This window comes from Ciconia boyciana, chromosome 3 (genome assembly GCF_034638445.1).
Source record: "Ciconia boyciana chromosome 3, ASM3463844v1, whole genome shotgun sequence".
Taxonomy (NCBI): domain Eukaryota; kingdom Metazoa; phylum Chordata; class Aves; order Ciconiiformes; family Ciconiidae; genus Ciconia; species Ciconia boyciana.
In genome coordinates this window covers 88494079-88507461 of record NC_132936.1, presented here as the reverse complement: position 1 = coordinate 88507461, position 13383 = coordinate 88494079, and the positions used below count along the sequence as shown (strand labels likewise).

General features: G+C 36.1%; 1 protein-coding gene across 3 annotated transcripts in view; it reads left to right on the top strand.

Annotated features, from left to right (window-relative positions):
• The window catches only part of AKT3 (AKT serine/threonine kinase 3), a 158558-nt gene that overhangs the window by 104935 nt on the left and 40240 nt on the right, over positions 1–13383 (top strand). For all 3 annotated transcript variants that reach the window (XM_072856485.1, XM_072856486.1, XM_072856488.1), the window contains exons 7-9: positions 2844–2909; positions 4561–4629; positions 12209–12331. In XM_072856485.1, the coding sequence (XP_072712586.1) occupies positions 2844–2909; positions 4561–4629; positions 12209–12331 (258 nt within the window). The remainder of the gene's footprint in view (positions 1–2843; positions 2910–4560; positions 4630–12208; positions 12332–13383) is intronic.

Genomic DNA, 13383 nt, shown 5'->3' with positions numbered 1-13383 from the left:
TCGGTGGCCCTCCTTGTAAGACTTCATAAATGGCAACAATCTCTGTGGGTTGCCCTGTGGGTCTCAGAGTCTGTTTGCTGCATGCTGTGGCCCAGTCCCCAGCCTGACATCCTTCCTCAGTGCTCTGCTCACCTGTGGCACCCAGGGGTCCTCAGGGGAGTCTTATGTCTGACTGCTCCTGTTCTGCTGCTGCTCAGTTATACCCTTCCAGCCTTCAGAGCGTTTCAGCTTGTTTCTTTGTATCAATAAAATAAAACCCACATTTTTTAATTTTAGGGTTTTTCTTTTAGTTTGCTGGCTGCTACAATATCACTCAATTTTTAGAAGGGTTAAAACTGATTCTCAGATAACTTTGTCTCTCTCTGTTGAGCGAAATTCTTGTTCACAGAAGTATGTATAAAGCCAGATAAATTTTGAAGAGATCAGGGATGCAACTGTTCATTGATCTGTTTACCTGAAAACAGAAAGCTGATGGATTGGACAGAACCTGGCACTCCCTGAAGCAGACCAGGGTCTCTTTTTCTGCCTATTTGTAGACTAACAAGAAGATTAAGTGTGTGAGGAAACATGCCTTTCATCCCGTGATGAAAATAGGAGCACCTCGGTCTTTTAAATTTGGCTGCCTCAGAACTGGAATTTTGTTTTGAAGGGAGTCCTTCTAAGTTTTCTATAGTATGATTGTATATTGATAAGAAACTGATGAAAGAATAAAAAAGAGACTGTGCTTAGATCTTCACAAGTAGAGTGATCATGTTGTTTTCCCTGTAGTCACCAAATACCAGTTTTTCCACTCCACCCCAAACTAAAAGCAAAAGCAGATTGAGTCTGAACTTAGCTGTCTAGCCCAGTCAGTGTGCAAGTATGCCGTGGGGATTTATCAATAACATTTAACTCTGAAGTTCACTGCTAAGGATACAATCACTAGGTAGAATAGATCTGCAGTCCCAACTCGGCCTATAATGTGATATAATATACACTATAGACGGTCATACCTGTAACAGCATAATATGAAGCCGAAAAGTGGTGCATTGACAGCTGTATCTAGAAGGCTGTATAGCATCTGCCCAGTTCAGACTAAATCTGTTGATCCTAGATTTTCATGACAGATTAATATTACACTTACCAGGAAATTGCTACCAGTATTGCAAACTTCTGAGGCAATGCCAGAAAAACTGGCCATTGCCAGCTTTTTATGCCCCATATGTGGTGAACCACTGAGGTTCAAAAATAAATAAATAAGTAAAACTTTAGGCTTGCTTTTCTCCTTGAAGTGTTTTTTGTTTTTCCCTCAGTACGTGGTTGTAGTGTACACACTCAGTGTTGCACTCCTATGCCACTAAATGGCATCATCATTTATTACCACTAACTCTGCTGTTGTTGTTTAACTTCCTATTTTGACAATTTTTAAAGTCTAATTTAAAACTCCTGACATCCGTGTTTACTTTCTAGTTTAATAATACCTTCTCTTCAGAGCATAGTCTGATAAGCATGTGCAGTACAATAATGTTGTATTGGTATTGTTTGCAGCAATAATAAAGTATACTCTGACTAAATATATTTACTTCTGCAGGATTATGGTTGACGTTCAGGTTGCACTAAGTTAGTCTTCAATTCTGTATTATACTCAGCGGCAGCTTAGTGCTACAGAAAATGGCTAAACCAGCTCAGTGGCTCTCAGGCTTTTTAGGTCCAGCCCCTGGCAGCCTGGGGAGGGGTATTCCCGGCATGTACTACTGGTAGAATTGCATAGAATGGCCGTGTATACATGATATGAACCTCCTAAATGCCCTGCTTTTCTCCCTGGTCCTTAGGAGCTGCTCGCCATTGCAGTGCAAGGCGAGCCCTCTTCCCGCCGTCCTCGCCCCCTCGTCCCTGCCCGGCCCCGGCTCTCTGCAAACCTGGTGGCGTGAGGGCCGTACCCCTGCCCCTGGGGCCTCGCTGCCACCCCTCCGGGCTCCTCCTCGCCTCCGCCGTGTCCCCTGCCCCGCAGCCCCCCAGAGCGAGAAGGAGCTTCCCAGGGCGCAGACGCCCGCGGGGGCCGGGTTAGTTTCTTTCTCTCCCTTTGGCACAGGGCTCATTTTAATCCTCCCTGTTCAGGCTCACGGACAGGAGAGTGTCGCTGTCTCTCTCCGAATTGCCCCTTTCTCAAAATGTGGCTGGAAATGAGGGTTGTGTGGACATGTCCCGCTTCCCGTGGATGAGGTCCGTGTCCTCGGGGAAGGAGGTCGGGCCCGGTCCGAGGAGCACTGCTCGCCTGGCTGCTTAGGACAGCCCAGGGGGATGAGGAAGGGGTTTTGTAGGGCTACGCTGTTTTAAAGAAAAACAAAACAAACACCAAACCAAGCGAATGTTTAAAAACCAAAAAACTGGCTTTACTTAACGTTAGGTTAGATTAGACTAGGTTTTACAGCTGCCTGTCAGTTACTACCTGTGTACATTCCTTGCAAATTGATTCAGTCTCTCTGTAGATACGTTGTTCAGATGATTCATACGAGAACTGCAAAGTTGTGGTGACTACATTTTTAAACTATCAGATCCAATGTTATCATTTCTTCCGTCCCCGCATTGGATGGAAAGTTAAAGACTTCCTTTTATAGCAAGAAAATAAGAAAAAGAAAATCAAATAAAATACGTTAAATTGTGTTTTGCCAAACTTAAATTTACTCTAAAATCTTTTCTCAAAAAATGTGAATTATTTTTCATGTTTCTTTCAGGTTCGTTCATTTTCCAAACCTGTACTGTAGGTTACTCTTTTCAGAAGTGTTGACCGTTTCCTCATAATTAATTAAATAACAATTTTATATCTTAATTCAGGCCTACTTCTTCTGCTCTTTATTTCTCAGGATGAAGTGGCTCATACGCTTACAGAAAGCAGAGTATTGAAAAACACCAGACACCCTTTTTTAACAGTAAGTATTAGGAATTAGTTTTAAGTACATTAGCAGGTAATTTTCAACATGATGGGTATTCCGGGTATTCCGTTATGAACATAATTTACAAACAAATTTTGAAGTCTTTCTCATTATGATCTGTAAACAAGCAGATCTGTAAACAAACTATCTGGTGCTTATGATATCCTTTATGAGAGTATGTATTTAAGAGTTCAGAAATCAAGTTTCTAATAATTTTGTAAAGTTTCACTGCACTGAAAAAAATTTAATTGTAGAATGTAACTGTTGTGCAATTTTTGTGATTTTTGTGTATGAACACTTTTAAAATAAAAGTTACTGATTTCACACAGTGTCAAGTAAGTAATTTTTACCAAGAAAACTTAATTAAGAATTCAATAAAATGATAAAAATAACTATTTATTCAACATAAGTAGCCATCAAGCAACAAAACTCAAACCCCACTACTTCAATGTCTTTGTCTTCATATGGTTAATATTTCATAGAAGGAAAATATGGAAAAGATGATGAAAATTTTGAGATTCATGACAAATTATGATTAATAGTTTTAATTTTACAGCTGACTTTCTTCTGTAAAAGTAATTCTGATTCCTCTCCTTTGAGAATGTATTAGAAAATCTTTTCATTGATTTCAAAAGATAATTAACATGTATTTTAAGGTAGGGAAAAATTATTTTCTTTTTTATATTAACATATCAAAGTATAACATGGAAGCTTTCCTATTTAGAAAATCATAAACACACCCTTTAGAAAGCAGAGGATGGTATTTACATTGCCTGGCCAAAATATTCTTGGAAATTCAGTCAAGAGAATTGAGGTCCCCCAGAGTTTCTTAAATTAGAGTGTAAAGGTAAGCAGGAGTAGGCGTAATTCCAATCAAATCATGCAACAATGTCACTGCAGTTGTATCTTTATATCTTTATATATTAAATATTTTAGAGAGACATGCAGTATTTAAGTCACATTAGTCTTCTTATGATTTTGTTACGTGTAGTTCTACTGCATTTCGTTTCTTTTAGGTCAAGCCTGCATCTGTAGATTTTCTTTGGTGGTATTTTTCCAAATCAAATCAACATTGCTAAGTCAAAAATTTTAATTAAGATAATAACGTATGTTACAATTTTTGAATGATACATAAATAAATATATTCATTTGGCACTCAGTGTTTCTAACATTGCATAGTATGTGAAACTAGAGAGTCCTTGGTTTGGAAATGAAAGCAGGCTGGAGGTTAAGGTAACTTTTAAGATTTTATTTGGGAGAAATTAAAAAGAATATGGTAATGTCTGTCTTCATGGGCATTGTCGAAGTGGACATCATAAAACACAATGAGTGAGAATAGCTGTCTATGGCAATAAGAAATGCAGTAGAAAATTGTGTATTTTAGTAACTATTTAGTATTTTGTTTATAATAAGCATGGTGTTTTCATATCAATGGCCACATGGCAGAGATGTGGGAAGACGTGACCGTTTTTGTGTTAATTCATCTCATGCTCCAGATAGGAAGTTACACTTTTAATTACTCTGAAAGTTCTCACCAAGTCAGTCATCTGCTTAAGAGGGTAAAATTAAATTTTGTTACATTTTAAGTGCAAGAAATTGGGTTAATACAAGATGATAATTGGTTTGGTTTTGCTGTTTTCTTTGCAAGTCCTTGAAATATTCCTTCCAGACAAAGGATCGTTTGTGTTTTGTGATGGAGTATGTTAACGGAGGAGAGGTAAGTTTAAAAAAGATGTTCTGCGCTTGTCATGGTAATTCTGTCACTGGATTACACTTTAAAGGATATAATTTTTCTTGCCTTTTTTGCTTTCTAGTATCTTTGAAGGGTTTTTTTTAATTTTAAAAATTGTTTTATTTTAAAAAAATGTAGACGTGTTTTATAACTATGCTGTCAAAAGTAGTTCCTATTCTTGAAAAATTAAAATTAGACTGATGTATCTTGAAGGATAATTTCATGGTAGAGCAATAATTACAAATAGCTTGCTTACTGTTTTTTCTTCAAGCATATTATAGCACGTTCTGGCATGAAACGGTCATAATCTAGTGCAAACAAGCAAAAATAATGTTGACTTGTCTTGCTGTTGTCCTAATGTGAAATATGCACTCTCTTCTTTGCTATAGCTATTGCAAATACCTATGGGAAAAGAGTGGGGTGTTAAATTTTTCATTACTTCTGTCCCCTTCACTTGCTGTGTAGTCTGGAAATTTCAACTTAAGTGCTAAACTTCTTACAGTGTTTTTAGCCTTTAAGCTGTTGCTGTCCTCCAGGTCTTTACTGAAGAACAGAATATGAAAAACTATACCCATCAACTGGAATTAAAGAGAATTGCAATCTAAGAAGAGGGCTTTATCTACCTTTTAGGTGCTGTTTGCTATTCAGACTGTATCTTGTTACAACATGAACTAGAGTGTTTTCCTTATTTTGTGTACTACATGCTACATAATAACCATAAAGGACTAAGTGTTTCCACTAGCTTTTTTAATTAGAAAACTGTCTCTTCATTCAGGTATTGTTGCAGCACAATACCATGTTTTGCATTATCCTTTTGCTTTCTTCTCCTACAATAGAATTGTCTTCAACTATAATCCTAATGTCCGAGCACCTCCAGAGTGCCTGTCTTGCATTTATGGCTCTGGCCATTTCTGGGCCCAGTCTGAGGCCCATTTACATCCTAACTTGTCCATGACTGTCCTCTACCACCCATGGCTAAACATGGTGCTATAGGGTTCTCATATAGGAGGATGGCTTGTTTAACTCGGTATGTGTAAACCTGGTTCTGGACATCAGAGGAGTTGAACCGTTTTGGCTAGTTGAACTAGACACAAAAATCTGCCCCAGCAGTAATGGGATAACAGCCTTCTCTTGGACACTCAGCTGGTTTATTTGACAGTGAACTTATGTCACAATATTAAGTCAGCGCTATCTACATTGAGTTTTAAAGGTGATGCCTTATAAACTAGCAAATTCTTCTTAGTTTTCTCTGTGTAAGACCTTATTGCACTTTGAAAGCGTTTTTAACATCAGCCTATCATTTAGATACTCGTCTTTTTGAAAGATACCTTTCTGTCCTATTTGAATGCAGAACAGAGGACACAGAGAATGTTTTCAACTCTTTTCTTAAGGTTGAGGATACTCTGTGTTTCGATCAGGCTTGTATCTTGCATTCCTCTGCATTGGGTGGTGCACCTTTGTGGCAACTGCTGCAATCATCTTGTGTCTGGGTTTCTTGGTGGCAGCCTGCTTTTGCTTATTGGGATTTGAATGATTGCAATGTACTTTGCCAAGAGTGGGTCACTTTTTTCCAGGTATGATGCTCTTGTTTGTCAGTGTTGCTCATGTTCTTTGCTGATGGTTCCCTAATTCAGTGAAGCTAACAGTAAATTTTTGCCACAGTGGGAAATAATAGCCTTTCAGAGTAGGCAGTTTTCTTCGAAGAAACTCTTTTGATTTACTTATATGCTTCTCTTTGACTGGAGATCTGGAATAGTAAGTTGGACAAACTGTCCTTTTTAATAGGAAAATCTTTAATCTTACCAAATTTTCCTGTGCATTTCAGACTTCAGTCACTATCTGCTAAGAAATACAAAGGACTTCATATTTGTAAAAATAGCCTTGTTATTAACTCAGAACTACTGAAGTAAGTTGCACAAAGTTTACCCAGCATTTTAGCCATTTATAAGCATATGTCCTATGTGGTACACAGAGTTTTTTCTTTTACTGCTTCCCTCTACTGTTGTGTCTGTGTTCCAAGGAAGTTTCATTTCCTTACAATGGTTTCTCACTTTGCAGGTGTTGAAAACTCATCTTTTAATTATACCCTTCCAGTGGGAAATTGACTGTAGCAGTACTATGTTGCTTTTGATTCTCTCCAGAGCTGTACTACCTTCAGTGTGTTTCTGTTTAAAATTCCTTTAGATTAAAGATTTCTTTTTAGTTAAACAGTTGTGCCTGAGTCAATTGCTTGGGAATTTTCATGGATTATGTCTTTCAGGAGCACATTACTCCCATAATCCTCCGAATGAAGAAGTTCTTGAAATATGTATCTGTATTCTTAACTCTTACCCAGGTGAAAGCAAGAAAATGCCACAATTCGGGCTTCTGTCCTACTACAGTAATAAAAAGTGTAGTCAGTACTAGGAGTCTTCAGTTCCTCTTTCTATGATTAGGAAGGAAAACAGTCAAGGAAGGGATCACTGAATTTCATTCTGGAGGAGAAGAAATTGTGTTAAAATGATTCTAAACAAGAATCTTCTATACCTGTTAAAAATCTAGATCCCTGTTGACTTTAATATCCCGCCAGAATAGTAGCAATTTATCTTTGCCTAACCTTGCCTGTGTAACTTCAAATTAGTTAGGCTCAGTTAGTTAGGCTCAAATTAGTTAGGCTCAGAAACATGTTATAATGAAAATGTGACTGCATCAGTTTTACTGGTCTGTGTGTGCTTTTTTACAATGTACAAAGTATTACTGTATTGAATTCTCTTTTGACTTCCTTTAAAAAAAAAAAGCATATTCTGTAGCTAAATATATTAAAGTAAAACAGAAGATTTTTTCAAGCAAATTATTCAGACGGAAATACCGAATATGCTTTCCTTTAACTGTAGAAATTGTCAGTATATTTTCTGCTGCTTAAGGGCTCAATCTTGAAATCTTTGTTGTTGGCTGAAAGCTTAACTTTTTATTTTTTTAGTGTTGCTATTGGACTCTGGATGAAGTGTTTAGCAATGTCTATTGATCATAAACTATGTTGCAGTATAGAGCTAAAAGGATACTTTAACATTGAGATTACTTCTCAATACCTTTGTTATACTGAAGGAATTACATTAAAGTAGCATTAAGACATTGAAATTTTATTTTAGAAAAAAAATGCTCATCTGTCTTCGTTGAGGTGACCAAATTCCATTATCAAGACTTTGAAATGGCATATTTTATGAGTGTGTGGTAAAAAAGTACATGCAGTGTTGCATGATAAACTGTGTTCTTTACTTTGGTTCAGAATATAGAAAATTAATGTGAATATTTTAAAATAAGTAGAACTATCAGTACTTACAGACAAACACAGGCCTATTTTAAAGAAAAGAAAAACCCCTTCATTTTTGTACATTTTTTGCTGTCCTTGTCCTATCAACAATTTGAAAAAAATATGTAAGGCTCTATTGATGGTTTTCCTGCTAGTATTGATTTGCTTACTCTTCCTTTTGTAACCCACATAATTTTGAGTACTATGTGATTGCAGTACGTTAGTGGTACATTACAGTGTTCCCCCAACTTCCAGGCCACACAGAATGGTATAAAATGTGGTATAAAAAATGATATTCTAAGAATGGCTCGTGGGGAATACTTTGGAGTGTGTTTCCCATTTTTTATTTCCCATATTTTGCTTTGAAGGTTGAAAAGCTCTAGGAATTAAATCTATTACATACATTACTCTGCAGAGTACACTGATTCAGCTGACTAATAAGTTGATTAACTTCCTTGCTTTGCACTTTTAGGATAATTCCAAATTCTGTACTTTGTAACAAACTTAATTGGTAATTATCTATGTAATAAAATTAGACTCTAAAATTTGTTCAGATGGTTTATCCACACCAGAATTCTGAATCCCTGTTCCGCTTGGCATTTTTTTTTCCACAGCTCTTACTTCAATTCATTAGGCAAGAGAGAACTAAATGGTTTGTTGTAATTGAACAAGTGCGATTACTGTCTAGAAAAAAAGACAGAGGATTTACAACCTACCGAATGAAAAATAACTGAATAATGTTGTAAGCTTTGTCGTTTTTATCTTGGTTGTGTCCTGTTTTGTTCTCCTAAACTCTAAGTAAATGAGAGAATGTTCCTTAGCCTAAAATTGTGATAGTCCAAGATAAGGGTGCTGTATTTCTTTGGGTACAGAATGCGCCTAGAAGCAGTCTAAAGCCTGAAACAAACAAATAATCCAAAATTTCAAGGCTGCTACTGCAAATGCTTTGCAAAAGAGTCAAATCAACAGTCAAATATAAAATCTGTTTAACTGCAGAGCTGAGCAAACCCAATATACAACAGCAAGAGCCAGTCATACAACGTTCAACATGCTAAATAGGTTACTAGCACGTGTAGAAGTTTAGCATATTGATTGATATAAGGTTGTGTCTTTTATATATTTGGCATGCTTGGATCTGCAATTGAATATGCTTTTATGTTTGATCTTTGTTTTTATTTGTTAAAATTTTTCCATTAAAATTTTTTATTAGGAAAAAACCCCATGGCAACATTGTTGTTCAGTTTTTAAATAAAGACATACTAGGAAATTTATAGCTCCAGTCCTCACTGTAACTCTAGCACCCTCATGTATGCCATCAAAAATGTTATGTGCAAAATGTCTTTCTTTGTGCCAAAGCTATTTCTATTGCAATTCCATTGACTTTATAGCACATATTTAATAGCTGTAAATCAATAAATAGTGCAAATGTTGGAAGTTTTTTTCATAATCTTCCATCAGATTTCTTCTTGTCCTTCTCTGACTTAGTAAATCTAATCTTCATGTTCTGACAATTGTAAGTAGAGCCTGGTGGCATAATTATTCCAAAATACTGAACAAGCTAAATAATTAGCTGAAAATAATGCTGTAATCTCACTGAATTAGATTTTTCTATTATAATTTTAAAATCTGCTTTAGTATCTTCAGCATATATCTGAGTGTATGAATTCACTTTTAGCATGCATTTTTATATCCAAAAGTACATTTTTCGTTCAAAACTAGTATGTATGGTTTGATGACAACTCTGTTAGATGCTATAGTAATACTAAGAATGCTTATGAAGAGTGACTGTAGTGTCATGTTTAACGTTAAAATAAACTGTCTTGGGAACTCAGTCTCTTTGGCAAACACAGAACTATTGCTAGTTGTTTCTAGCTGGTCATTTTACTTTGAAGTTAGTATTTTGAATTAATATCAAGAATATTTTGTTGGAAATAAACACTAAAGAAAATACATTTTTTGTTATGTTAACTTGTCAGGTTATCAACTCTCAGATTCAGATTGGGACACTTTTTTTTTACAGAAACTAATACATCTGTTGCTGACAAGTATCCTGAGGTTTTAGAATTTTCTAAGACTTTGCTGCTCAGCTACCGGATTAGTCACTTTCATACAGAAAATTGCAATAGTCCTTTTACATAGATATGAATGTAGGGCTAACTGGAGGTTATATTATAAATTTTTGGAATGTTTTTAGTACTTGTACGCATTAAAAAGTGATCTGAAGGTTGGCCTTTATTTTGAATTACTTTGAGTCCATCAAAACAAATAAAACTCTTAAAAAGGAGTGACATTAGCTCACTATTTATGAAAGAGACCACAAACCAAACATAAATACATAAATTACATAAATTTTGTATTTTGCTTTATTTGGATGAAGATCTACTTAGCAGTGTTTGTTTCCTATTTAAACCTTGCAAAAATGTGTGGAAAAGACCCTACAAATTGAGAAATGTATTTATTCTTTTCCCAATGTTGCAATATGTGAGGCACTTCATGAAGGCAGAGTTAGTTGCTTTGTCCGTATGGGTCTTGTGTTTGCATCTGCAATTAAGCAGTCGTCAGTACAGAAAGCAGGTTACTACAGGGAGGGCTGATGTCACCACCAGGGATTGGTGCTTATACAGGGAAGCGAGCAGCAGGAGCAATTGAAATACTTACAAAATAATGATCCTCCTTGTCATGCAGGTAGTCCACTTTTATACGGGGTGTCTTGAGAATTCAAAAAGAAATTGAAAGGGGAATGCAGATACAATGAACAAAAATGAAATATTCTCTTTAAATCATATTGCAGTTTCTGTTTTCTGTGAAGTCTCTCCTTACACAAATATGTGCTGCCAAAAGGCTCAGTTTAGTGGGAAGTTTATTTAGGTTCAGAAGAAAGCAATAAGCATTTTTTGAAGCACAACTGTCAGGAAAGAAATTGACTTCTAGTTGTTTATAAGATTGACTTTTTAATTACATTTTGAAAAGTACACACACTGAAAATAGCTGCAGTAATTCTTACATTGTTCTGTGCTGTGTGAGCAGTGTAGATTTCCTACAGGTGTAAAGTAGGACGATGTGGTAGTGGCAAATTAAGCACATTATTGGTTTTTTGATTGTTTGGTTTGGGGTTTTTTTTTGTACCTACCCTGCCATTTCAGAATTCTTATCTACTTGATATTTTTAGCAGAGAAAATAAAAAAAACACAGGGTTATTATGTATTTCCTTGTCTATATTTAATTCAGAAATTATCACATTTTCTGCATTTCTGTTTTGTTGATTGTTAGCTCTTGTGGTAAAACAAAAAAAATCGTAGCTTGAAGGAGTAAGGCAGGCGGCCCGTTTGATCTTGAGCAGAATACAGAAACATACTCACTAATCTTTGCTTGAGGACTTTCACAAGCTTTCTTAACACAGTAAATAAAACTAGCCATTTTAGAGAGCATTTGAATTAAATAGACAAATTCTGCCTTTTTAGGTGTTATTCCAGGTTCTGAGGGTGATGTTTTATCCAATAAGATGCTGATAACCTTACAAAACTTCACGTTATGCTTTTTCATTGCAGCTGAAGTTACTGGCAATACGTAATGACTAATATTTTTCACTGAAAGTCTTCAGTTGAAAAAGTGTCTGCAAAGTGCTGTAACTTACAGTATTAAAGAAGAGACAAAACCCCCGAAGAAATGTTTACATTGTAGCAAAGAAATACACTAAATGCACAGATTTGTTTTTATAAGCCCTAAGCAGTTGTTGATTTGCTTTTTCTACTGACTGATGTAGCTAGCAGTATGAACCTGCTGTTTTTGTAAAATGCCAGTTCGCTTGTTCAGTTGAAGTCTACTAGACTATAGCAGACTAGACTTTTTTCGGTTCAAAGGAAAGTTACTAAATTACTGAAAAACTTAAGGCGGAACCAGAATCTGGGTATTTTAGTGGTACTTCTCAGTGGCTTAAAATAAAAATCCGAGGAAGTGGTGGAGGGAGAAGTACAGAATGATGCTGCTGCATACTTTTTTTTTTTTTCCCTCTGGTAACTGAAGGTTAAATGAGTAGCAAGCAGAATGCCTTAAACAAGATTGGTATATTGATTAAAACGCTGATTTAACAGCTCGCTTTCTCCCTTTGGAAACCTGGAAAAGATAAGCCAGCTGCTGTCTAAGAGTGCTGAGTGTCCACTGAGAGTACACTATCTATCATCACAATATGGTGATGAGAGGTGTTTTATGTTTGTGTTAATTTCCCCCACTAAATCAGTAATTATTACAATCCTGTCCCTGCTGTTTACCCTGCAGCTGTTTTTCCATTTGTCGAGAGAGCGGGTGTTCTCAGAGGACCGCACACGCTTCTATGGTGCAGAAATTGTCTCTGCCCTGGACTATCTGCATTCTGGGAAGATTGTGTACCGTGATCTCAAGGTAAAAAAAAGAAGAAAAAAAAAGTAATCAAATTTTTGTTTTTGCAGAGACTATTGGGACAAACACAAAGTAATTATAAAGTTGCACTATTCAGAGTTAATGGGGAAAAAAAAAATCTGTGTTCAGTTTAAGGTTCCGTGTGTGCTGAAGGAAGCTGTTTGATATAGTAGTCTATAGATGGGTACACTGCTTGACTTTAACTTGATTAAAAAAAGAAACAGCATACCTTAGGAGATTTAAACTTCTGATCCTTCCTTGCCAACCCCCCATTACTTATACCTTAACTTGGATTTCAACACAAATCTCAAATATAATTCTCAATGTCCCCAAACAAGGGAAATGGGGAATTGGGACAATGTGACTGCATTCTGTTTATCTCACCAAAGAGTTATGTTCTTGTATGATTTGAAAACACTTAAAACAATTCAGAATACTTCAATAGGAAAAGAATTTCAGCCTTAATTAAAAAATTATTTTGTCTTTTGTATCTTTGGAAAGATTCATAATACTGGAATGTAGTTTGTCTTAGATTTGCCTGTGTATACAGTTATGTATGCAGGCAGTACAGTTATGTATCCTCTATTGCCTGAAGCGCCAGGTACTCTGTGACACAGTATGACCATGTTCTATGGAAAATAACCTCTGCTTTCAACAGGAACATTTTCAAACTTATGTGGGAGGAACCTCTAAATTCCACGACGAGACTATTTTATTTCTGTGACAAGACTTTAATTTTTTGTATGGGAAATTGTACTTTTCCATTACACACGCGTGCTAGTGGAGTTCATTCATGGACTCCTTTGTACAGGAACCGAGTAGGAGGAGGCAATGGTAGGCAAGTTCTGCTCAGGGAGGCAGACAGAAAACAAAATACTGTTTGTATTTTGTAACCCTACAAACAGGGTTACCTGTTTGTAGCAGAATCTGTTGTAATAACATGAAATGCTGTGACATCTTGGAAACATGGAATTGTCTGGTCAAGGAATGATAGATCATGATTTTTGATTTAAATTCTAAATAATAAGGAAAGAGGAATTTGATGTCCTTAGTCT